This window comes from Boleophthalmus pectinirostris, unplaced genomic scaffold, assembly GCF_026225935.1.
Source record: "Boleophthalmus pectinirostris isolate CB_2022bp ecotype Guang Dong unplaced genomic scaffold, ASM2622593v1 HiC_scaffold_12, whole genome shotgun sequence".
Taxonomy (NCBI): Eukaryota; Metazoa; Chordata; class Actinopteri; order Gobiiformes; family Gobiidae; genus Boleophthalmus; species Boleophthalmus pectinirostris.
In genome coordinates this window covers 15,659,058-15,686,866 of record NW_026571018.1, presented here as the reverse complement: position 1 = coordinate 15,686,866, position 27,809 = coordinate 15,659,058, and the positions used below count along the sequence as shown (strand labels likewise).

The 27,809-nt window shown below is 37.5% G+C and overlaps 1 protein-coding gene across 1 annotated transcript; it reads right to left on the bottom strand.

Annotated features, from left to right (window-relative positions):
* Positions 1-217: 217 nt before the first annotated feature.
* Positions 218-25,333, bottom strand: zpld1a (zona pellucida-like domain containing 1a). Its single transcript, XM_020934605.2, has 10 exons — positions 25,228-25,333; positions 23,774-23,994; positions 17,993-18,174; positions 15,628-15,700; positions 14,463-14,560; positions 11,031-11,111; positions 9,820-9,991; positions 6,060-6,162; positions 3,928-3,957; positions 218-1,194 (listed from the first exon to the last, which is right to left on the bottom strand). Exons 1-10 carry the CDS (start codon positions 25,331-25,333, stop codon positions 1,019-1,021), a joined length of 1,242 nt encoding a protein of 413 aa, XP_020790264.2. The 3' UTR covers positions 218-1,018.
* Positions 25,334-27,809: the final 2,476 nt, after the last annotated feature.

Genomic DNA, 27,809 nt, shown 5'->3' with positions numbered 1-27,809 from the left:
GAAATGAACTATGATAAAATCACAACTTAGCTAAGTAATAATTCATTATTTTTAATAGATATATTGTAGATAAATGACTTTATTTTAATTAATTTAAAGCAGAATTACATTTTCCTTTTATACCTACTTAACAGTACATGATAAACTGACAGATACACACTGTTAATAACATGAACATCCCTCGTAAGCACCTGAACATTGTGTCTGAGGTATAAAAATGAAGCTCCAAATGTAGAAAAAGTCTGAAATAAAAGTCATAAAGTTATTCCTGAACGCTATAATGAGAGTGGACCTGTATCTGTGTCTTTAGAGTGACCACCTGCCCCTCTTTTGGTTGTCTTGCACTGGCATTTAGGCACCGGTCCCCTGTCCCACTTAGGGAGACAGTGTCCCAATTTTTCCACATTCACTTTTTTCTTGCAAAGAAATCAAGATTTTCAGGTCAACTGGTTTCTGGGTTGTAATATGTTAGGATCTATTCTTGCTCCAGTCTCTCTCTGTGTGTTATGATTGATATATTAGTCTCTCGCAATTTTTGTGACATAAATGTGCAACTTTGCTGGTGGAGGGTCTATCACCTGCTCATCTATTAAGTCATATTAATTTAGTTATCAGTGTTTTCACTCATAATTACCTTGAAAAGCATGTATTTAATATATTATAACTTTGAGAGTGGGCTGTAATTTGACCTGATGATGTGACGACTTGTCTTTAGGGTGATGGATAAATTTAATGCCATACTGTGGAGCATTTTGATTAAGACAAGCAAATGCAGAACCTTCACCAATAAACTTACACAGTGCACCTTTACTTTGAATTTTTGTACCATTTATAATTTGTTATAATATTGAGATGTGTGAGTTACTGTGTCCAAGTAACTTCCTTTGTGGATCAGTAAAGTTCGCCTACGTTTAAGTAAAAATATAGATTTTTCTGACAATCATCGCAATTAGATTTGAGTTTTACTTTTAATTGTAGTCCCCCTAGTGGTCAGGTGTTACAGTGCATAGACTTGTCTCTAGCTGAAGACTGGGTTGTGCGCTCCGGTGAGGTTGCTAGGAGGAAGACTTTTGCGTCTGAGGAGGGTGAGGGAGAGGACGAAGAGACACGTGCTCATCACCCCCAGAATGACCACACCAGAGATCAGAGCACTGGTCACTGAGTTCACTGGAAATGTGGAGGCTTTCAGATGACCTAGAAGAACAAACAGATGAAATGTGGTGTTAAAGCTACACTGTGTAACTTTTCTGGTCTTCATAAAGGTAATACTTTGACTGGAGTGCTTTACTACAGGGCAGGGGTCTTCAACGTGTAGCAGATGAGCAAACAGCAGGTCTCTACCCCATTCCAAGTTGCTCCTCAAAGGATTTAGGACTTATAGATATTATGCTATAAATAATTTAAATTTGATTCATCACATGATTGTATCATAATGAATGTCAAGTTTTGATTGATTGATTTGATTGGGACAGCTCATGTTAATGGACTGACATGACAAAATAAACATAAATGCAACCAAAGGCTAATTTCCACCTGTTGTCCCAATACACCCCATCTAAAGTTATAGCTGTTACCTTTATATCGGCTCAATTTCATGCAGCTTCTAAAAGATGTATCTCTCTGTCATTTTTGTTTTGTAAAAGTAGCTCACTGGGGAAAAGGTTTGGAGACCCCAGCTATATGGCATTAAACATTTCAAACCTGTATTTATGTTTTTACTGCTCAAAAATCCCTTGAAATGCATCTACTATAAAAGTACAGCTAAAGCAGATTCCTACTCCACAAGAATGAAGTATGAATTGTTTTTTGCTGTGAGCGGGATTGTATCTTCATAGATATGACCTGTAACTTGCTTGTCTCCATGGAAACTTTGGGCCTGTATCTTCATCCTAGGTCTCCAATAAATTGTGTGTGCATTTTAGTTAAACTTGTACCAATAGTTAATCAAAAATAAAAGTACAGTGTCCTTTATCTTCTGTCTATTTTGCACTGATGGATGTGCGTGGTTGTCCAGCGTTGACTCATGCACTCCAACCATGTCCTCTGTACATAAACACATGTCTGTATACAGTTTCCTTTAACAGTTCGTTTTTTCTTATTCTAGCCCTGAATTACCCAACTTTCAATGCCGCAGTGAGAAATTTCCTGCCCATCTACAATGACATTTGATAGCTCTGAACGATTGAGAGTGTGAACAGCGGGAGTCAAACTGCTATGACATTCAAAATCAATGGGAGTAAGAAATCCATCTGGTGAAAAAGCACACACTCTATTTCCTGACCTGATATTTAAGTCAAATAAACCAGAATAGGCTGGGAACAACTCGTGCACTTTGAGCCTTGTTTTGAAAGGATAGCTTCTCTTTGCTGCTTAATTGCTTTGAATTGCCTTCTCCCACCTGCGCTATAGCAACAATTGGAGTGGATTTTTCAATAGTCAATTTAAATAGTCTAGTCGGAAATAACCCGCCGAGGTGCAATTATAATGAATAGGAGGTCCCATTAATGCACCTGCCAGGCATAAGGCTGATAACAGGTTTTTGGAGAGTTTTAAAAGATTTACCACTTTAAATAAATTATATAATCGAATCATTAGAGGGCCTGTATCCGTTTTCTCCCTCATGTATTTGAGCAGAATGTGTCTTGCTCCAGTACAGATATATTGCATAAGTGGCACTTGAGGTAAAAATAAGGGAACTATGTACTGTCTGATCTAAATATAAAGCAAAATAGCTGCAGACCATTTAAAGAGATGTTATATATGTGTACTGTTATAGCAATAATTTGTGAAAGAAGCAGGTGGAGGGCCAACTCCAGGCAAACACGAGTCAACACTGTGAAGATACAAGCCCGCTCACATTAAGGACACATGTTTTATCTATATATATTTTTTTGTCTGCAACTAAATTTAAAGTGTTTTATTGTCAGAAAAAGTCTGCAGTTAGCATGCTAGTTGTTACATTAGAGAAATAACTCTGGAAAGCACTTAAAAACTCATCACCATGAATAATTACGAATGCATAAGTTAAAGGGACACTCCAGAATTTTGGACATAGGACCTCATTTCCTAGTGAGCCAGAGTGCTGGAGACGTGTGGAGACACTTTTTAAAATATTCCATCCAGTCCTTGTATTTGCAGAGGTCGCTGGTGCTAGGCTAGTACATGTCAATGGCCATAGTTAGCCTGACACTAAAAACAGTCTTACCCACTCCACAAAACACCTGAAGCAAATTTATTATTACACCAATCTGTTGATATAAATGTCTGTGTAAAACCAACCTTGCATTTGAAGGATTTATGTCTGAGTAGCAGCAGTGAGTTGTTCTTCCTGATAGAAAGGTTGGCAGCGGCGGACTGATATATGAGAAAATAGTCCTTCAGCATGTTCATTCATGCGATGCAAGGTTAGTTTTATTTCAAACATTATTCTATCAACACAGACATTCACATCGACATTCTGGCTTAATAATAGATTTTCATGGGTGCTTTGGGGAGAGGGTAAGACTGTTTTTAGTGGTAGGCTAACTATGGCCATTGACATGCGTTAACCTAGCACCAGCAACCTCTGCAAATACAAGGACTGGATGGACTATTTTAAAAAGTGTCTCCATGCATCTCCAACACTGTGGCTCACTAGTAAATGGGGTCCTGTGTCCAAAATTCTGGACCATCCCTTTATGCAGGCAATGACTTTAGACCACTGCAAGGGTGATAGTATGTTATATATATTTTATACTGAGCAAAAAGAACATAATTTTTGTGGAAGCAAGCACATTAAGGACACATGTTTTTCTCTATTGCTTTTTTTTTCTTTATTGCAAAAAGTTACATACTATGGCTTAAAAAACAAACCTGTTTTTCACATATAGGTCCCACTCTTTAAAGGTTAGGTATATTAGCACTACATAGTCCAGTGAGAAGTCTTACCCCATTGCGAGTTGTTAGTTGGTGTTTCTTCTGCAAAACAGCACAAAAATGACATTCAGGGACAAGTGACGTGGGTTTTGAGTAGACAGCACATGGCACAGCGGTCGGCTAATTTCTGAATCATCAACATAAATCACTAGAGTAGCTTCAGGCACTTTTCACACAAACTAGGTTGGCTTAGATAACTGTCATCTTCAGAAAGCCAGTATCATATCTCAAGTCCGTTAAGAGCTGTGGTAGGCAGAAATCAGGACACTGCTTTAAAGATGGAAGAATACAGCCCCTTTCTAAACAAAAGGACAGTACACAATGACATTAACTGAACTGGGTTATTCTGAATTAGCATCAACATAAAAGAAGAATACTTAAGTACAAAGTCTTACATAGAGGTCAGAGAAGTTTTCTAAGTTTTCGGAACAGTAAATTTCAGTAACGCTTTATAATAACCACAAGCATGAATGAAGACTTAATCCATAATGGGCAAATATTTTTAAATAATGATTCAGGCTTAATAACAACTTCCAAGGTCTTACATGATGCAAAATTTACTATTGTGAGCTTTAAGCCATCTTATAATGTTGTTTAGAGTTGTGTTTTATTTAATTCACACATGTTTGCAAATCTGGCTTGTTTGTCATACCTTTTGTTCAGGAGAAATAGGTAATTCCAGGGCAGAAAGTTTCCAAATGATTCTCATGAAGGTGTATGGAATTTAAAAACAGAATGGAGCACTTCTTGTATTATCACATGACATCACAAGGTGGAACAGGGTGTTTTCATTTTGAGAGAATAACTCAGCCGAAATATGCAGGATTTGTGTGTTAAACATGTGATGAAACAAAACACAACTCCAGGAATGTTTCTGACGAGAACACATTATAACAGATCACAGAATAGCGTAATATAGGCCCATTATATGATACCTTAACTCCTAATCTTAAATAAGTAGTGATTAGTGCTTGATAAATTATTTGTTCATTATGAATTAGCTATTTGTTGATGCTTAACTGAGGCAAATTGAGCTGTAGATATTATAAAGTGGTACTCAAATGTTTATAGTTTTTGTTTTTGCAACTAAGCAACCGACTGCAATGCAAAATGGTATTGATGTGCACTATGTAACTTCTCTGTTAGTGTTAATTTTATTACTTTGTTTGGAATGTTTCAGAGTATGGCATAAACTTGTTAATCTTGCATTTCTTCATTCCTAAGTGTTTTTACTGCTGAAAAATACATTTGAAATACATGCTTTCTTACTTCAACCAGGGTCACCTCTCCACAGATGGCTTGCTGCCTGCATGTCTCCATGGAGATAAATAAGGTAAATGCCATACTGTGGAACAAATTTGTACACCTTCTTTTAAACAGGTGTGGTACCCTTGTTCAGAAAAGTTACACATAAGCATCTCTGTTATTTTTCATGGTTTAGATTGTATATTTTAGATGATCACAATACCAAAAAATGATTTTGGGTTGAACAAGATTAAAGGTGCACTGCGTAACATTTCTAGTGGAGGGTCCGCCACCTGCTTATCTCCTTGGAAATGTTATTGCTTTGTCTAGAATGTCCCACAGTATAGATTAACAAGCAGGTTACATCACTACACTACGTTACAATTCAGATATGTGGACAGTCGTCCCTTTTCACAGAAGGAATTATTGTATTTTTGAGCAACAGAAACACCCATAATGAATAAATTCTAGATGGATATGTTGCTATGGACCATTCAAGTGATAACATCTCCATGGAGACAAGCAGGTAGCACACCCTCCACCAGAAAAATTGCACAGTGCACCTTTAAACTGCATTTTTTTCTTACATAATCATTGCCCTATATACACCACTAGTCTCATACAAATGTTCAAAAAGACTGCAATCACTACATCAGGATTTTTTACCCTTACATCTTCCCACCAACAAGGCTGAAATGAACACAACATTTACAGCAAATCATAGCTGTGAGCTTGGATGTTTTTACCTTAGAGTCTGTAGCACTGCACCGTAAGTACTATAGTTGAGAGCGAATGAAAAAGACATCTCGATACAGATGGAGAGCTATGGCAGTCGGCTGAAGCAAGGAAAATAGACTGTAAGGAGGAGTGGGAGATAGAGGATTTTTATCAAACCATACCACTCCGCGTGATGATAGGCCCAGCAGTCAGAACAGCGTTTCCAGATGCTGCGTTAGTCTCCTTCCCTTCGGAGAGATCTCGTTTTTTCCGACTGCCACAGATCTACGACAAATGGGGAAAGCAGATATGGTTAGCAGTCAAAGCAGTTCCTTCCTGTGTTCCATTTTTTGCTTGCGATAAGGTATTCACGGGCTATGTAATTTGTCTTTTTATGTGGAGGAAAATATAGTCCTCCATATTACAAAGCAGTGTGACATTTAGAAATCTGATAAAGAGCATATTGTTGGATTTAAAGTGGTAGACTGCACTGTATATATATATATATATATATATATATATATATATATATATATATATATATATATATATATATATATATATATATATATATATATATACATCATATATTAGATTTGTCTGTTTAGTTGCCAGGTTTGTAGATATATTATGTAATTTTATATTAGAGGTCCTATATTACACAAAATTGACTCTTATGAGCTGTTATCCATGTCAGAATGCTGTTACCTCATCAAAAACATACCTGGAGCTGTGTTTTGTTTCATTCACATATTCACACCCTAACCCTAATCTTTTATTATTAGTCTGTCTATATCACCAAAACTCAAAATGCTCCGTTCCACCTTGTGATGTCATGAAAAAGTATGTTAACAGCTACTTTTTACCTTTTGATCAGTCAAGATTGGCAATCCCAGGGCTGAAAGCATCCAAATGACGGAAGGTTTATGGACTTTAAAAATACAGTGGAGCTTTTCCTGTATTACCACATGACATCACATGTGATTTCCGTTTTCAGTTTGAGAGAAGAACTCAGTCTACATATGCAGGGTTTGTGTGTTAAAATGTGTGAATGAAACAAAACACAACTCTGGATTCCAAAGAAACAACATTATAACATACACTACCGGTCAAACAGTTTAGAACACCCTAATTTTTCCAGTTATTTATTGCAATTCAAGTCGTGCAAGTCCAATGAAGAGCTTGAAATGGTACAAAGGTAAGAAATGAACAGCCAGAGGTTAAAAAAAGATAAAATAACAAAACACAAAGTCCAAGCTCTGCCAAAACTACCTCAGGAAAAAAGAACAAGATGGTAAAGCTTGAAAACATGGAGTGGCCAGCACAGTCTCCAGACTTAAACTCCATTGAGCTGGTTTGGGAGGAAATGGGGTGTGAAAAGAGTGAAAGCCAAGAAACCTACAAATGCCACACATTTATGGGAACTTCTGCAACAGACTTGGGAAGAACTTTCTAAAAAATATTTGGTTTCTATTGTAGAAAGTATGCCACGAATGTGTTCAGCTGTTATATCTGCCAAAGGTGGACACTTTCATGAATCTAAAGTTTAGAATATGTTTTGGTCAACATAGTAAACAGTAAAAAATGTTAAAAAGTGAGGTGTTCTAAAACTTTTGACCGGTAGCTCAGAAAATAGCATAATATTGTCTCTTTAATAGTTTACTAAGAATGACTGAGGCTCAGTAATCACTTAAATTTCATTTCATTTTGGTCTTAAAATGTTCGTATTAACTTGCTCTACATAATCCTGGTGTTTTTATTCCACTATTTTGTCTGTAAATTAATTCCTAATCTCAATAGGCAAATTGGCTCCAAATTTGCCCCTACTGCAGACCTCATAAGCTTCATTTGACTGGATCCGAAAGTCACACTCCTTTAGTCCACTTCTTTATACAGTTTGTTTAGACAAGAGGTCACTGGTCATCCATGTATATTGTTCAGCCTGGTAGTTTATAGATCACTAGCTATAAATTGCCTATTCATCTGTGTATTATAATATGTCTAATTAAATTTTTAATGAAAAATAAAGATGTTAATAAAAATCACTAGCTGTCCACACGTTGTTAATTAGGCATCAATAAAGCACTGTTGGAAATGGGAGTGGGATGTCAGGCAGTTACTTAGCCTCTATTAATATAAATGACCTGAGCTTAACAACTGCTGATAAATCTGTTTGACTTTTTAGTTTCTTGCATGACTGCTTTATTTAAATGAGGATGGTAATAAATATGTACCTACATCTACTCATTAGTAAAAGGCTTGTTGATAAGATCCCATCTGTTTGAAGTCAAGTTTCTGTGTTTGGCAAATAGATACAGTTATAAGCGGAGGATTATATGCACATTAAAGTTTTAGAGGTTCAGCTAAACCAGGTCTAAAAGGGGACTACAGCATTTCCACGACAGCTCTAAATAAGAAATCATCCAAAGGAGAACTAAAAAGGGGATAAAATGAACTCAAGTCAAATGAAGCTCATGGAGGCTGCCATTTATGGGACAAATTTGTCTGTGTTTCATTCTAGGAATATGACTCTATTTAACAGAGAAGTAAAAACACCAGGATCATGTAGAGCGGGTTAACATGAACATTTTAAGACCAAAATGACGAGCCTGACAGCAGTAGTGTGCCTATGTTCACTTCCTATATGGAAAACCGTGGCTAGCTAGCAGGTTAACTATGTACATTTATATACAACAGACATGTCAAACGCAGGCCCGGGGGCCAAATTTGGCCCATGATATAATTATATTTGTAGTGATGGGCAAATGAGACGGAGCTCTGGAGCACTTCTCGTTCTTTCTGAAACAAAATGCTCCGAAGCACTGCCTCAAAGCTCGTCTCGCAGCAGCCGCTCACGTGACCAAAGTGTCGAAGTGTCGGTCCCTCCCCCTACTGCTTCGCTCTGCATGTCAATCACTTCAGAGTATCAAAGCGTTTCATTGGCTCAGCGAATGTTCCACTCTGCGATTGGTTCAGAGTGCTTCAGAGTGTTCAGCGCACTTCCGTGGTTTGACAAGCGCTAAACTGCTACAGTATAAAAGATGCACCAATATTTCTTAAAAATGTTGGGTAGTGAGGAGTATTGTGTGACATTAGTGGTGATTTTGGTGACTTTTGGCAACTATTAGCATTTGTTTAATTTTTGATGGCATCTACAAGTGGAAAAAAGCGATCCATGGTATGGGATTATTTTGATCTAATTCCACCTAACAAGGTAACCTATTTTCTTATTTACAGCAGCTATTTACGTTGCTCTTTACATATTATTTAAAATCATCGTTATTATTGTTGTTGTTAGGTACGGTGTATGCTCTGCACACAAGTATTGTCTTACACTAACAATATTTCATCGATGCTGAGACACCTGTGTGCCAATGGTTAAATTTGTCCACCAGAGGTCAGTGTTTCTCCAAGGCCCCAGACACGTCGAACCATTTGAGACAATATTGCGACTGAGGTGTCAGTGCTTCACGAGGCTCCAGTCGCCCATCACTATATATTTGGCCTGCGATATCATATCAAATATGCATTAGAGCTGGCCCATCAGCTAAAGCTAGGCTATACAGACATTATTTATTTAAAATTTTGTAATAATTATTTTATATTGTGCTTGTTCTGGATTCAATGTTTACGCAAAATTATTATTAAACATTTATTTTAATAAGAAAAGGTTTAACATTACATATCTGGAAAGAAGAGAAAACATGCAGATGGTGTTGACATTTTTCAATAAATATTTAGTTTGGTCCACGACTTAGTCCCAGTTTTTAATTTTGGCCCTTTGTGAATTTGAGTTTGACACCCTTGATATACGGTATATAGTCTATGGTACCACATTTTGAGAACCTATAAACCATAAAGTCCTTAGCTGTCTTTGATATTCCTCATGTCTGTATGTGTGTATAAGTAAGAGTATAAGTATAAGATATATAGTGTCCTTACTGGCATGAGCATGGGGCAATCATCGGAGCGGCACAGCTTGGTCACACAGTGCAGGAATACTGTGGACATCTTCTGATTCTTGTGTTTTACGAAGCGGAACACTTCAAAGGAAAATCGCCCCATCTGGCTCTTCCCATTTTCCAGGATAGCCGTCTGAGGGTCCTTATCACAGCTGGTATGAACAGAGGAAAAATAATGACTTAAAGTGCATTTGACAGGTTTTCAGGTTTTCTAATTATAACTGGGTTTGGTGGGATAGTACCTGTGGGGAGTACTTATCATATTTTTTCCTCAGTTAAGTGACAGGAAAAAGAGTTGGCAAGAAAAGTACGAAAATACAGGAAGTGGCGGTGAGTGGTAAAATGGAATACCTCTCCCTATGTCATCAACACAGACATTTCCATAAAAACGCAAGGACAATTTATGCACATTTTTCTGAAAATATTCATTTAATAAAATATGCCATGTATTTTTATTAGTCATGCCTATTGTACAATTTCAATGTTTTTTATTTTTGATTTTGCAAGTATCAGCTCAATATGGTTGCTAGGTAACAGTTATTGAATTTCCTCTATGTATGTATGTATGTCATATCTGCTGTCCGTGTCCAACCAGGAAATAAAATGATCAAACTTAAAAGACAAGCTATGTTTTTTTTGCCAAATATAATTATGTTAACAATATTTTAGTGAAATTATTTTACTTTAAAGGTCCTACATTACACAAAATTGTACTCCTGTGAGCTTTAAGTCATGTTATAATGCTGTTACCTCCTCAAAAACATGTCTGGAGTTGTGTTTTGTTTCATTTACACATGTTTGAGTAACTCTTTATTATTAGTCTGCACACATCTCCAAAGATCAAAATGCTCTGTTCCACCTTATGATGTCATGAAGCAGTAGTTTCTCAAGTTAAGCTCTACTTTTTACCTTTAGTTCGCAAAAGATTGGAAATGCCAGGGCTGAATTATTCACATTATTCCAGTGAAGGTGTATGGAGTTTAAAAACAGAGTGGAGCACTTCCTGTATAACCACATGAGAGAAGAACTCGGCCTAAATGTGCAGGGTTTGTGTGTTAAACATGTGTGAATGAAACAAAGCACAACTCAGGGTGTGTTTGTGATGAGGAAACAACATTAAAACATAAAACAGACAACGGCGTAATATGGGCCCTTTAAACATGATCATAATTCAGAGAGAAAAAACATTACCTGAAGAAAAGGTCGTAGCGGAGATCATCGTTGGGGTTTCCAGAGGGAGTGGTGTAGCAGTAGTCCATCATAACGTTCCATCTGTTTCAAATAAAAAAGCTTCGTGTTATGTCCTGTGCTATTTTAAGAAGTGTTTTTGTACCAACACCTCTAAAATATTCTCTCTCAGTTCCACAACTTTAGTTATTCAAATGTATTTCCTCCCTAGGGCTGTTTTTGCTTCGGTTTAACTCTCCTCTAGTGAAAGGTTATTGCAAATTCACAACTCTTTCAAACAACTTTCCACAACACTGAAACAATGTTCAATGTAGTAAATGGTTGGCTGGGATCCAGAATACACACTCCTCCATTATTTTACGAATATGTGAGTCTGGTCAACGCTGAATGAGTTCAGATGGGCGTGACTGACAGCTGGATTAGCCAATCAGGGACATGCATGGTTAGTTCAGATGAAAACAAATATGGATATGCATGCAAAACATAAAAGAAAAACATTTCACAGGACTGAGGGCCTGTTTACATGAGAATGCTTGTGGGTAAAAACGACAAAATATTTTATCGGAAGTGCCTTTCCTTTAGAAGGTGACAGTGTTTTAGGGTCTTAAAAACGCAAAAATCTGAATCCACCCTCCAGAGTGGAAAAGTTGAATAAGCTCCACCATAGTGTTTCTGTCTACACTCCCCAAGATGCAAAACTCTGGTCATATCTGCTGATGTCGCATATGTGTTAACGTCACATACATCACCACCTATAGCGCCACCATCTAGCTGCATGGCATGCATACCCAATCGAATTGCACACACTCTTGCATCACCGTATGCACACAAATTTCCTCCCGAAAATGCTTGTCTAAATGTGGAATAAAAAGTGAAGAAGCGATGTCACTTTTGTGTCTTCTGTTCAGACCATCATCATATAAACGTAGCCTGAAAAACATTGAGAAGGAAGGAAATAGGAAGTGAACATGAGGGCACTTCTGGCTCCATCTACTCTGGTTCCAACTGACTTTACATTGGAAAATTATCCCCCCTCTCTCTGAAACTGCTGCGAGCCTTGTCATTTTGTCTTAAAATGTTTGTATTAACCCACTGTGCATGATCCCGGTTTTCATTTTGCTATTTTGTATCTAAATAAATTCCTATTCCTAATATGAACCTGGCTCAAAATTCGCCCCATAACCACTAGCATCGTGAGCTTCATGCAACTGAAGCTGAATGCTGTGGGTGACGCCACACTCCCTCAGTCCACTTTTTTATATGGTGTCACTGCCATAAAACAAATCTAAATACTTGTTACTGAATCTACAGAGTGAAGTGACCAGACTGACATCGTTCTGTATAAAAAATAGATTTTCTATATAGATAGAAATAGATATTCTGTGCGTGCTATAAACGGCTGAAAATACCATATGTTGGCCGTTCTCGAAGATACAATTATAATGCTTTTACCATACATTCTGAGAAGAGCTCTGTGGAGATAATTGAGATTCAAAGCACTATAATGAAGGCATCTGAGTCAGTTTGACAGGAGAACATGAACTTCCTGCCATATGTGCACTGTAAAAACAACAGCATGTTTAACTTCATTTAACAGCAGCACACCTGTTTGTCTAATTAGCAGTTACCACACACTTTCACTTTCACTTTAATGTTATAGTAGTTTAAAGCTCAACTGTCTGCTTTATACTGTATTTTAGAAATAATCATAACAATGTTCACTTTATAAATGCATTTTGTAAAAAGTAACATACTTGCCTGTGTTCCTATGCTGCATAAGATATTTTATTGTGTTTTCAATAATGCGTGCTGCATAATTGTTTTGACATTGTTTGCAACATTGTTTGTCTTTCTGGTCTTACTGGTCTTTAATGGTAGTCAGGCTGGCGTGACCTAGTGCCTCCGCTCAATTTCATTTCTCTCCAGTGACTAGGTCAGGAATCAGAATACACTAGATGGTTTGCAAGAACCCCAGAAGTTGTAGACCGCGCACCGGCCAATCAGTGAAAAGCTTTGAAGCCATGACATCAAACTCAAGCGCCTGTCTGGGTCCCTTTTGTGGTACAGTAAACAAAGCGGTCGAGATGGATGTAGACGAAGACATACATTCTGTGTTGGCAATGATTCCCCAGATCAAGGATTTAAAACCAGAGCTAAGAGCATGTTCGGTGAATTTTATCAAGGGGAAAGACGTTATTGTCCTTCTTCCAATGGGATGTAGTGCATTACATATGTCACGACCAAATAGCAACGACTGGTTAAATAAAAAAAGTACCTGTCTACTGTCAAGCGAACAAATCCTAATGCTGTGAGGTCAGATGGTTTCCACGAAGCAAAACTGGCTGATGAATCAGGCTACTCTAAAGGTGTGATATATAAATTTTCCAGTGGATGGCCTGCAACCTGTTTGTCTCCATGGTGATGTTACTGCTTTGCCTGGATTGTTCCACAATACGGCATTACATTTGTTTATTATGCTTATTGATTTACAAGTGTAGTTACAAACAATACCTTAAAAACTAGGATTCTTTAGCCCTATTCGCACAGGATAAGTACAACCTGGGAACGTCTAGTAATTTGCAAATTACCTCCCCACCTCTGTGTTACTTGCAGAGCATTCGCACGGGATAAGCCAAGTCTGTAAATTACTCTATTTTGCCGACACTGACACTGAGATTGAAAGAAAAAAAAGCAAAAATAAAAGAAAGAGATAGAAAATGCACAGAATTACAACAACACTGAGATGCAGATTGGCACTGGACTAGTATCACTGGATGTCTGTGTTTGGCAAAATATAGTAGGCAATTTGCGTCTTCACAAATTGCAGACATAGCGCATCTGCATGGGCTTACGATCTCAGGCATCCTCCACAATCATTACAAATCACCAGAGGTCCACACCTCTCCACAGATCAGACCTGTAACTTGGCCTTGTGGGGTAACCTGCTTATCTTCACCAGAGATGGATAGATACTAACAGCATTTTTACATTGCAATTTGAAAATCTAATGCCTTCTGTACTTAATAGATTTGTTCTCTATTCTGGATTGTTTTAATTCAAATGTCATACTTTTAACAGTCATTATTTCAACTATGATGTAAGTGGAAAATGACAGTATATATTTCTTAGCTCGCTGTATATTTAGGCCAGTGTTTTAGTCTTTTCTTTTCTTCACAGTGTTAGAGCGGCATGTCTTTCACAACCATTGTTCTCCATGCTGTGAGTGGGCGTCTCCCCTCTCACACTTTTACTTTTCATTTTTACAGTGGAATAGAGTTTCAGCTCAGTGACATGCTCTTTATTAAACCCAGGACAGATGAGATTAGCCGCTGAATAAAGGGATTTGGTAGCCTACTATGCCGCTGATAGATATCGAATAAAAAAATGGAAAAAAAAATGAATTTGATCTCTGTCTCATTGAAGTTGATACAATACCTTCTGTCCAGATTGGTGGCTTTGACCGCTGCAAAAACCCTGGTCTTCAGAGTCAACCCGGCCATGGGGATCGCCAGCTGCTGTACGTACGATGAATCCTAGAAGCACAAAACGCACAATTCATTTCTCTATCACCCAATTTGCAGGATAATTTCATCATCTGGCAACCATAGAATTCCACTTATTATTCATATCAGGATCAACTTGACAAGAGAGATCCAGCTCGTGACATGAATTGAGGGTGAATTGAGGATAATCTGCTCCAATTAGAGGATTATGGGTAATTTGTAAGACTTCTGAGGCTTTGGGTAACTGTCTTGTCTCCTACACAGATCATCGCCTGGTGTAATTGCAGCAATACAAGTCTAAAAAGGTGAAAATGATATGAAGCTTCCTCTGCAATTGAATGAGTATCAAGACGGGTTGGGCGAAAATGACAACAAAGAATATCTCAATGTTTTTGCATAACCTCGATACTTATATATTCATAGGATATTTTAAAGGTACAGTGTGTAACTTTCTGGAGGTGGCACATCAGCTGCCTGGTTCCAAGTTTGGGCCATAGTTTGAACCATTCTCCAGAGACAGAAGTTTACTGTTTATTGTGAAATAATATAGTCACAAGTCTGTCTATAGTTACAAGTCTGCTCATTGTAAGGATGCTTGTTTTTCACTGCAATTAATTAGAATCTAATCTAATCTGGAATTTTTTTTTTTTTTTTATGCATTTTTTTTTTTTTGTATGAATGGAGCATAAAATTAACCAGAAAATGGTATCCCTTTACAGCCTTGCTTGGGATATCAATCCTTTGTTGTCTTTTATTGATTTAAATTATTTATATGAATTTTATTGTCATACCCTGTTGTTTTTTTATTATGTTTATCTTCTTGTCTTATCTTATCTTATCTTTTATCGTTTATCTTATTTATTTATTTTTCAATTTTATGGTTGTATTTACTATATAAAAAGTGGTACATAAAAAAGTGGACTGCATTACAATAGCCATATGTAATACAATATAACTCAATATTCTAATTTAGCATATCAAAAGAACAGTTTTGATATTATCAATTTTTCATGCCCACCTATTGTTCCATGCAAACATATGCATCTTTAGAGAGAAGTAACAAGCTCATCTTTTATATTGGACGAGAAGGAACTCACGTTGTACAGGAGCAGGTTGAGCGTGCTGACGAAGGTACCATTGCTCTCCTTCACGGAAATTGCTGCCGCTGACCTTTGATAGAGATAAAAATGAAAATATTTCTAGAAATGAAAACAAGTAATAAAATGACCTCTGGTGATATCTGGAATATATATGTAGTTTTTCAGATGGTGGGTTTATTTGTGATTGTCCTTGATTAACCTCTAAATCACATTATAGCACTGTAGAATTTCATTATCTGCAGACAGTAAACAGGAAGGCGTATTTTTAGCCTAAAGAGACCTGTAAAATAGTCTCTAAAACATAATGAAAACTGAAAATACTGGTGGAGCCTTTAGTTGAATCTGTTCTATTTTCCCCCGATTAGGTCAAATGTACGAGTATTTATTTCTAGCAGGTAATTATGTTGCTAACCTTGTCAGTGTTGTCCATAACACCGGGCTGTTCTGAGCCTAATGAAAAAATCCTATTATTAAAAGCTATATAATTAGTAATGGTCTAAGGAGAAAATGTATGTACCTTATTAAGTCTTTTTATAGCAATCTGTGCTTTTCTCTGTCTCAAAACCTGCATTATAAACCAATATAACCTTCTTCTAATTATTCTCAATGAAGGTAGAGCATCTACTGTAGGTACTGGAAGCATATGGTGCAATAGTAAAGATCAGTAATAGTCAATAAGTAACAGTCAATAATGAATGAAGATCAGACAAAAAATGCAACTAAAATTATTATTGGTCAATTGAAATAATGTTTTTTTTAAATACAAGGCTGTGATCACAGGCCCAATGTCACTCTTCCAATCCACAAGCTTCACAGATGTCGTTTTAAAGGTGCACTGCGTAATATTTCTAGTGGAGGTTTTGCCACCTGCTTGTGCCCATGAAAATGTTATTACTTTATCTACAATGTTCCAGACTACTCCTATATATCACAAAGGAGACAAGCAGGCACTATGCTACATTACAATTCAGATCTGTGGAGAGTTGTCCCTATTCACAGAAGGAATTATTGTATTTTTGAGCAATAGAAACACCCATAATGAATAAAAATGGAACATTCCACGCAAAGCAACTACACGGAGACAAGTAGGTAGTGGACTCTCCACCAGAACAGTTGAGCAGTGCACCTTTAAGGCCCTTTATTCTCTGGTATAGAATAAATGCATAAAAAAAAAAAAAATATGCATTGGATTTATATAGCCCCTTTGAAGACAGGACATTATTCAATTATTCATTCAAAGTGTTTTTGCTAATTAACAAAACATGCGTCACTGTTTAATTAGGAACATCTACGAACTATTTACAAATGTTTATTAATCATTACTTACTGATGTGCTAATTATTTTTAATTAAATTTTAAGTAAATGATTAGTTAATGGTCAATCAAAATCAAATCAAACTTTATAAATAGAGCGCTTTTCATACAAAAATGCAACACAAAGCACTTATAATAAACATTTGCAAATGATTTTCACATATGCCTTATAATAGGTGTTACCTAAATGTCCCCCATCCAAATACTAACCTGACTCAAATCTGCTTAAGTTCTCAGATCATGAGCACTGTCGAGGGAGTATGGCTATATCCATTTTATCTATTCCATATTTCATTCTAAAAAGCTCCTCTGTAATACTAAGGCTGCAGTTTTATTAAATAGAGTGCATTTGTCAGTATCAGGCGTACAGAATGCCACCCTCTCCCATCTTCTGTTGTGGCCAATATAGCCCTTATCTAAGAGAAGTAATAGACTGTATCCTCAAGTACCTCTACAAACCAAGTGAGAGACTTCTAAACTAACATTACAGCTTCGAAGTGTTCTCAGTCCTTAACAGTACCCAGGCAACGCTTTTATTCTGTAGACTGTGGTGTAGGGCTGTTAAAGGTATAGAATATCAGATAGTAATCGATACTAAAACTGGTATTGAAATTAGATACTCATTTGAGCAAGTATTGATACAAAAAAAGCCACATAAACACAGCAGAAATTAACTTTTTACGAATAGATTTAGAATGATCTTGATCTTGAGCTATTGGACTTGATTGACTTTTGGCTTTATTTGTGTGTGCGTTTTTTTATTTGTTTATTTCTGTCTGTTTATTTTTTGTTTGGTTTTATTTTGTTATGTATAATTTCAAAAACAAAAAAGAATGATCTTGAGCTGTTTTGAGGGATTACACATATATAAGACCACATGGTAATATAAAATAAAGTATTATGATTTAATATAGAAAATCACATCCATTGTCACATCTAAGAAGGAGTGTTTTTTAAATTGTCATTGCAGTATGGGAATAGGTATTGAGTATCAAGTCTATTTCTTAATATCGAAATAAAGTTTAACAGTAGTACTGTGGTGACTTACGAGGCGAGCTGTGTGTTATTGACCAGATACTCCAGAGGGTAGCTACAGCTGAACTTGTATTGTAGCCCGGGCAGGTAGCTGATGATAGTGGAAGGGTCTGGGGTGTCGATGTACCCCGAAATGCTCCCAATCTGAACCAGAGACATGTTTCCATAGGCATTAGGGCCATGGGCTGTGGAGACCTACAACCACGAGACAAAAAGAACTGTCACTTAAAGGTCACACACAATTGATTTTTGTGAGCTGTAAGACATGTTAGAATGTTGTTACCTCCAAAAAAGTGTACCTGGTGTTGTGTTTGTTTCAGTCACACGTTTTAGTAAATCTTCATGATTATTCTGTCTACATTTCTAAAGCTCAAAATGCTTTGTTGCACCTTTGATGTCATGAAGCAGTAGTTTTCAAGTTAACAGCTGCCTTTTACTTTTAGTTTAGTAGAGACTGATGTTTTCAGGGCTGTATCACATGACATCACAAGGTGGAAAAGAGTGTTTTCTGTTTGAGGGAAGAACTCTGCCTAAATATGCAGGACTTGTGTGTTAAACATGTGTGAACAAAACAAAACAAAATTCCAGAGAGGGTGTTGATGCGAAAACAACACTATAACACAAAAAACAGTGTAAAAGAAGTACCTGAAAATGTACTATTGTGATATAGGCACTCATCTTTCCAACTTGGTACAGTGAGAAAACTATTATTGGACAGAGGCCACACTGGACGGACCACGATTGTATCACCCATTCCACAGAGCATATAATCCAAAAGTCCATCAGCCTTATCTAAAGTACACTCCAGGAACTGTCCCACAGCGTGTGGTACATCAAGACAGAGGCACGCAGCTATGCACACTCTCGCTGTAAACTGCCTTCAAAGTGCTACATCCAGTTTATTTTTTTCCTCAACATAACATGAGATAACGCCTCTCCTCAGATCTGAAATGTTGAAAACTTGAACCAGTGCCGTCATATAATTGTCTCCGTGGAGAAAGACTTAGGTTAGGTTTCATGCAATATGTTGGAACATTCCAGATAAAGCTCTTTTATATATTGTGTATCTTAAAATGCTATTTTTTTACCCTGCAAGATCATAGTAGTCCCACATCACCTCTCCACAAATCTGTTCTTTGGCCTAGTCCCATCATCTCCATGGAGATGTGTTTCATGCAACATCATCGGTGGATAGATAAATTTAATGCAATAGTGTGAAACATTTTAGGTAAACTTTATCTGGTAAAGTAACAATATCTCCATGGGGACGAGCCAGTTGCAGACACCAAAAAAGTTAGCATCTTTAAGAATTACATATCTTAAAAAGCTTGTCTCCATGGAGACAGATGCAGTAGTGTTGAACATATCAGGTCAAGCAATATCTGCACTAAGACAAGCTCTTTAAGAATTATTATCTTAAAGTGCCTATGTAAGATTCTAACATACAAGAAGAAGGCCTGCTGCTGTCATCTTCTCATCTCCCTGAGATAAATAGGTTTAATGCAATACAGTAGAACATTCCAGGTAAAGCAATAATAACTCCATGGACACAAGCTCTTTGCAGACCCTCTGCCAAAAATAGTTGCATAGTTCACCTTTGAGAATAACATATCTTAAATAGCTTGTCTCCATGGTGATGCAATGCTAGTTTCAGGTAAAGCAATAATATCTCCACCGAGACAAACTCTTTAAAAATTACGTATCTTAAAGTGCCCCCTGTGAGATCATACGATAAAAGATAACAAGCTCTGGTCTAAGTTCCCATGCAAGACAAACAGGAGAGTGAGGATGGGTTCATTGGAGAAGACAGACGTTGCGAAAAAACAATAATTTGAACTCTTTGTACTCGGCTCTCTGCTCTGTAAAGAAAAACTCGCTGCTGGAGTTTGCCTTGTCAGCTCTTACTTGCAAATCTATGCTCATGCATGTTTAATGAGATGTTGAGGCCTAATGGGTATTTGGGATGTAAAAATGTGTCAAAATCCATGGCAGCTGAAGAGCATAGAAACAGATGGTACTAGAAAGACTAAAGCAGGACAGTAATATCATGTTTATGTATTAATTTCATTTGAGCAACTCAGCCAAAAATGTATAATTAATAGATAATAAGAAAACAAGGTGGAGCTTAGTAACTACTTCATTAAGGGGGTCAGGTTAGAAGTTTGGGTTCGGGAATGAATTAAAGTGCAGGTTGGACTACAAATTTTTCTTCCTGGTTGGAAAATATGAAATCACACTGGGGAATTACATAACTGTTACTCAGCAACCATCATTAAATCTGGGCCAAAACCCCTCTAATGTACACAGAGATAATTATTTAACAAACAAAATCTATGAAAACACATTTATGTTGTTGAAGTAATGTTTAAGGATCAGAAACATGTTTCTTTTGTGTAAATTGTGCTGAACTTTCAGATTTTCTTTTCTTTCTTTGTAGGGTGATAACTATAATTTATATTTACAACATGCATTATGCCACTAAATTAAGTCAAAATTTGAGAATGATCAAAACTTCAAGTAGCTACTAAGCCTGAATAATTTTTAATAAACTATTTGGTCACTATGAATTACCGTAGTATTGCTAGAGTTTGCTCTTTTACTGTCACATTGCAGATTTGTTACCTGCTTTATGGTTGTTGCATCTGTAACTACTGGACCAATTCACATCAGACAAAAACAGGCAAACGCGAAATGCCAAATCTGTCAATATGAATAAACAAAAGCAAAATAATTTTTTCACAGCAACCTCAGAAAGTGGTGCCATTATTCAACCCAAAAGACATGAGTAGGTTGAAAGGATTTAAAAGCAGAAGATTAAGTTTGCAAACAAATACTGATAAGGTTCAACATTTGTTGATTATACATTCAGGTATTTGTGATAAACTTAAATCTCCAGTACAGTTGCTAGTATATAGTCCCCCAGCCCTCCATCTGAAGTTATAATGTTAAAACATTCTAAAACATGAACATGACCTACTTAGCTTGATAGACCATGATCCTATATGACAAATCTCACCCAAATATTATTCATGAACATATCCTACTAAATAAACATGCATTTGGTCCATTGTGTACCTTTTTGGATAATTTATGCTTATATACAGCCAGAGCAAAGCCAGTGCTGTCCTCATTCTGTTTGTGTAAGGTCAAACTCTATTTTTACTGAGAATGCCGCTTCCAGGTGTTTTAGTAAGAATATATGCAAAGGTTTACAAAATTAGGTCCTTTATTTTTGATTAAAAATAGGTCATGTTCATGTACTAAAAGTGGCTAATGTTATCATTTCAGATGGAGGACAGGGGCCTAAATAAGTCTATGGAATATTCACTGAAATATATAAAGTTATGATACAGAAAAGTTGAACCCTGTCATTATTTGTTAGAGGTGCACTGTGTAACATTTCTGGTGGAGGGTCCGCTACATGATGTCTGCATGAAAATGTTATTGCTTTGTCTAGAACATTCCACAGTATATGTTAAAGGTCCTATATGACACAAAATTGGTTCCTATGAGCTTTTAGTCATGTTAGAAAGCTGTTACCTCATCAAAAACATACCTGGAGTTGTGTTTAGTTTCATTCACACATGTTGAGTAATACTTTATTATTTGTTTGTCTACATCTCCAAAGCTCAGAATGCTCTGTTCCACCTTGTGATGTCATGAAGCATTAGATTTCAAGTTAACAGCTACCTTTTACTATTTCTTTAGTAAAGACTGGCAACTCCAAGGCTGAAAGTATCCAGATGATTCTAGCAAAAATGTATGAAGTTTTAAAAACAGTGCAGCACTTACTGTATTATCACATGACATCACAAAGTGGAACAGAGTGTTTTCTGTTTGAGGGAACAATGCCTAAATTTGCAGGGTTTGTGTGTTAAACATGTGTGAAAGAAACAACACACAACTCCAGAGATGTTTTTGATGAAGAAACAACATTATAATATAGATCAGAAAGCAGGGCCCTTTAACTGTCCACACAAAAACTACTTTTGTCTGACCTATACTGAAAAGTTAAAAGTTTCAGCGTAGCTAGCTAGCTCAACCCTTGTCATGAACCATCAAATCTGGTACATATGTGGTACACTGTCTGCCCTGTTCTCATTACCTGGATGTTTCTTACCATTACAGAATAGCCACAGGACCCCAGGGTGGCCAGGCTAATGCTAAAACAAAAATTAAGGAATTAGGTTTAAGCTGTTAGTTGCCTGGATCATTTTAAATAAACAGTTTCTTCTTAAAAGTGCATTGTGTAACTTTTCTGGTGGAAAAAGGGGTCTGCTACCTATTTTTCTCCATGGAGATGTTATTGCTGTGTCTGAAATGTTTGACAGTATAGCATTAAACCTGTCTATCATCATGGAGACCAAACCAGACCAAATTACAGGTCAGATCTGTGGAGAAACAACCCCAGTCACAGTCAGGATGCCTGTTTTTCTAGATATTTTAAAACTATAACCACTTGTAATTGAATACATGTGAAGTAGATCTGTTTAATGTGATATTGTGGAACATTCAAAGCAGAGCAATGACATATCCATAGAAACAAGAAGGTGACGGACCCCCAAGTGAAAAGTTACACAGTGGAACTTTAAGTCTTTAAGTCCCGCTTGATGCTTGGCTTGTGGTTGTTTGTGGAGTTATTACAAAGTGTTCCCATTGGCAGAGAAGATATTCAATTTATGCCACTCTTTGTTTCATGAGGATATTGTCCCAGTAATTACAGAAACAATAACTATAAACCAGGTCAACAAATCTGCAATCTGAATAAAGTAAACAGCAAATTTCATTATAGGAAACTTACCAAACTTCCTGCTCTATTCTAATTGTGTTGTGGAGTCCAATGAATGCAACTTAAAGGGCCCATATTACACTATTTTCTGATGTTATAATGCTGTTTCCTCATAAAAAAAACAAACCCAGATTTGTGTTTTGTTTCATTCATACATGTTTATCACGTAAGCCCTACATATTTAGGCAGAGTCCTTCTCTCAGTCAGAAAACACTCTGTACCACCTTGTGATGTCATGAGATACAGGAAGAGCTACTCTGTGTTTTTAAACTTCACACATCTTCACTAGAATCATTAAGATTATTTCAACCCTGGAATTGCCAATCTGTCCTGAACAAAGGTTGCTGTTAACTTGAAAATTACCATTTCATGACATCACAAGGTGAAACTGAGTATTCTGAGGTTTAGAAATGGAGACGAACTAACAACAAAGGGGAGTATGCCTATGGTTCCTCAGCCTTACGTTCCCTAATTTCTAAGTTTGTTTTTTTTTTCTTTCAAAATTTAAGCCCTATGTTCCCACATTTCCTTTATCATCAATTTGCATAAAATTTTATCCCCATTTCTCCAAACATGATCATCATTTACACTCAACCTATTATCCAGCAGCAGTAGACTACAGATGCATTGCAGAGGTCATAGTGCAAAGGATCCTAGGTTGAAATTATTCTGAATCATCCCTTTAAATGTGGTATAAAAATAAAAATGACTTGACATAGAGTTTAATTTTGAGAAAAGTCTTGATTACTCAAATGTGTGAATGAAATAAAACACAACTCCAGATATGTTTTTGAAGAGGTAACAACATTATAACATGGCTAAGAGAAAGACTCATTTTTGTGCAATGGCCCTTTAACTGTCCACGCAAAAACTACTTTTAGCTGGCCTGTACTGAGAAGTTAAAAGTTTCAGCGTTGCAAGCCAGCACAGCCCTTGTCATGAACCATCACACACACATATCTGGTACACTGTCTGCCCTGTTCTCATTACCTGGATGTATCTCACCGTTAAAGCATTGCCACAGGACTCCAGCGTGGCCAGACTGATGCTAAAGATAACCAGCGTGGGGAAGGTGTTGTTATTGATGAACCCTCGGCAGTGGGCATCTCCATGGCGACCGTTGAGGGCCAGGTCGGTGTCGGTGTAGCCGGAGAAGAGCACGGGGCAGAAGTTAATCTTAAGGGTGATGGTCTGAACTCCACAGTACACGCTGATGTCCCTCTCAGCTGTGGAGTAAAAACAAAAAGGAGATATGTTTTGATAGAGAGATAGGTTGTGTGCAAGGTGTTTAAACCCAAGATCTCACTTCAAACTTTTGAGGAAATTTGCGAGTGGGTGAACAAGTATCATGGAGTGCTTTTTTTTTTTCTTTTCTTTTCAAAGAGCTGACAGAAAGATATACAGCTGAGTTTCAAGTTATTACAATAAGCAAGTTATTGGACACAGTTGTTATTTTGGTGAGGAAAAATATAAATAAAATAAAATACGTTCCACTATAATCCCGTTTAAAGGTCCTGTAACTTCAAGTGGAGGTTGTACCAACTGCGTGTATTTGTCAGCATGTTCCACAGTATGGCATTAAATCATCCATCTTGCATTTCCACTATTTTGTAACACTTTTTCAGGTTAAAAATAACTTGTATGTCATGCATTCTTACGATGAGCATGGTCGCCTCTCCACAGATCTAACCTGTGACTTGGCCTGGTGCTGTTATCTGCTTGTCTCCATGTAGATAGACATGTTTAATGTAATATTGTGGAACATTTCAGGTAAAGCAATAACATCTCCATGGAGACAAGCTGGTTGCAAACTCTCCACCAAAAATGTAACATAGCTGAACTAATATATTCTTATCACTCAGATCTGTAAAGGTGCACTATGCAACTTTTTGGTTACGGGTCCGTCACCTTTTTGTTTCTATGGATATGTCACTGCTCTTCTTAGAATGTTCCACAATATGACATTAAACAGCTCCAGCTTACATTTATTCAATTAAAGGTGGGTTTATAGCTCAAAAATACTTAGAAAAACAGACATTCTGACTGTGAGCGGAGTCGCCTCTCCTCAGATCTGACCTGTAACTTGGTCTGGTTTGGTCTCCATGAAGACAGAAAATTTTAATACCATACTGTGAAACATTCCAGACAAAGCAATAACATCTCCATAGAGAAAAGTATTAGAAAAGTGACACAATACACCTTTAATAAGATTAGTTCAAACTGCAAGCTGGATACTGTTTCTCTCACATGTATTTTCCCTCTGAAATCTCTTTGAGGCTTCACCCTTGAAGGAAACTATGAGCGTGTTACCATGGAATTTTGTGAGCTTCTGTTTGGAATAGTGTAAAATTAGACTTCTTCTGTCTGTAAAATTTCATTAGTTTAAAATGTCTGCATGTAACATAGTGTAACAAAGGGCACATGTGTGGAAAAACCGCACTGTAGTTTTGTATTCTCACCGGGGATTCGGCTGTGAAAGGTGCCATCACAGTTGTATCCATTGAACTGAGCTTCGACAGATAAAACCTTACCGAAGAGTAAAAGAACCAGAAATATATGTTCCATTTCAGCACCTGCAAAAAAAAGAGACAGAATTTAAAGTTAAACTAAAACACCAAAACTTAAATTTCAGCTTTGTCACCTCTGCAAAGCTCAAAGTTACACAGCTCAAAGTGAAATCTCATATTTTATTCTTAAACCCAGGCTGTATTCTTGTTCTTCGGCTGGAGTGGGGTGGGGGGGGGGGGGGTGGTCCCTGAAGATTGGGAGCTATCTTACAGTTTTGACTTCACAAGAACAGAATCAAAGCAGACAAATGTCACAATGAATTATGTCTGAACACCTGCAGCTTTTGGTCTCAAAGAAATTACGACGGACAATTTGGCGATAACTACTGGCATTTCAGAGTATAATGTCTTATCTCTGAGCACACATCTGATGGCTTTCTCATCACAAAATCGCCTCAGCTCTAATTTAAAGGGGGAGCTTATGGTCTTAAAGGTGCACTGTGTAACTTTTCTGGTGGAGGGTCTGTCACCTGCTTGTCTCCATGGAGATCTTATTGCTTGCATTAACCATCTTGCATGTACTCAGTGACATGGGTTGTTATTTACCTAAAAACCCACTTTCTTACTGTGAGTGGGCTCGCCTCTCCACAGATCACAGCCTGGCTCTGTAGTGTCACCTGTTGTCTCCACAGAGATGAGTAAGTGTAATGCTATACTGTGGAACATTCCAGGCAATATCTCTTTAGACAGAAGGAGGAAATGTTTCACAATGCACCTTTAAAGGGAACAAGTACAAGTACTAGAATGGTCCACAATAAGGCATTAAACAGAGTGTCCTGTATTTATACCATAAAAGGTGCTTTACTGCTCAAAAGTACCCTGAAAATCATGCCTTCTCACTGTGAGGGGGCTTTCCTTTTCACAGATCTGACCTGTAACAAGAGCTAGTCGCGTCACCGGCTTGTCTCCATGGAGATAGAGACGTACTGTACCTTACTGTAGAAAATTCCAGGCCAAGAAATGACATCTCCATGGAGACAGGAGGAGCAGGTTATGGACCGACCATCCACCAGAAAACCTGCTCGTCTCCATGGCGATGTAATTCCTTTGCCTGAATGTTTCACAATAAAGAATGTATGTTATTCGTTATAGCAAATACCTTTAATAAAAGCCTTCAATAAAAGATTTTAGAGTTTAATACATTCCAAGCAACAATGTGCGTTATCATAGAGACTAATGCGAGACCTCCATCAGAAAAGTTACATAGTGCACTTTTAAAGGGGTAACACTTCTTTTCAAGTGGTTGGTCCATACCCTGCTTGTCTCCACGGAGATGTAATTGTCATTGCTTTGCCTGGAATATTACATGCTAAGACATTAAATTTAGCTTTCCCCATGCAGGTGACACCTCCAGGCCAAGTTACAGGTCAAAACTGTGGAGATGTGAGCACACTCATAGTAAGAATGCAAGTTTTTAAAGTAGTAGAACATTCTTTAATGAAATAAATGCAAAAAGACAAGTTTAATAGACAAAGATATAACTTCTCCATGGAGACACACAACCGCCAGTCTCTCAACAGAAATGTTATATAGTGCACCTTTAAAATCAGTTATCACATTTAATCTCGAGTTGGCCCAAAGGCCTTTAAAACTCACCCTGGTCAGGTTAGCGGTTCTCCATACGCTTGGACCAGTCGACGCGATGGTCCGCACAGCATCCCTACCTGGAGTCTAGGAACTGGGGCCGGGGATGCACTGGGTCAAAAAGGGACGCTACGCATAAGAGATTCATTATTTGAACATGCCAACAAAAAAGAACTGTCCACTGGCTACATGGGAAAGGCCATCATGTGTCACTGTGTTATACAAATCCTTTCACAACTGTTGAAATACGAGCAGGTTTTCAGGTTTCCCACTCGGATCCTTTCGGCCCAGTCTGGCTCTGTCACTGCTCACAAATGGTTCTGACGCTGTGTGAGGCAGGAGGGGGTAGAATTATCTTTTCATCACTCTTGGTCGGGAGTTTGGCCTTGTTGACTGAGCTGCTCCCTTTTCTAGCCCCCCTACCGAAGCCTCAGTGGTGGTGCTCGGTGGGGTAGAGCCGAGCCCACTGCGCTGAATGCCCCCAGAGCTAGAAATCCATGCTTTTTTCATGTTTTTTCTGTGTGAGAGTGTGGGCCAGGGCTCAGTCAGCAGAGCAGCAGGTGATTTCGAGTGGCACTATCCTCCGTGAACTTTGAGTCCTGAGTGGAAAAAATAAGACAGCAAAAGGCAAAGGTTCAGAGTCTAGGGGATTATCGTCTCATCTCTGACCATTTTTTTGGTGTGTGGGTAGAGTAATAGCCAGAGATTATCCTTATATAATATTACTCAAATAGTGGTTGAACAAATTACTCAAATAGGAGTGACAATGCATTTGGGAAAACAACTACTCAAGTAAGAGTAACTTATAAGTGCATTGTGTTACTTTTCTAGTGGAGGGTCTATCAAATTCCTGTTACCTTTCTATCTTTATGGAAATCAAACCAGACCAA

Excerpts from the sequence above, each read along its gene's own strand:
- zpld1a (XM_020934605.2), bottom strand. The coding sequence starts at position 25,333 with ATGGAACATATATTTCTGGTTCTTTTACTCTTCGGTAAGGTTTTATCT. Across the intron at positions 18,175-23,773 it reads CCTGTGGCAATGCTTTAACG|GTCTCCACAGCCCATGGCCC; the intron begins GTGAGATACATC and ends TCGTGGTTGTAG. Across the intron at positions 1,195-3,927 it reads AACTAACAACTCGCAATGGG|GTCATCTGAAAGCCTCCACA; the intron begins GTAAGACTTCTC and ends TTGTTCTTCTAG.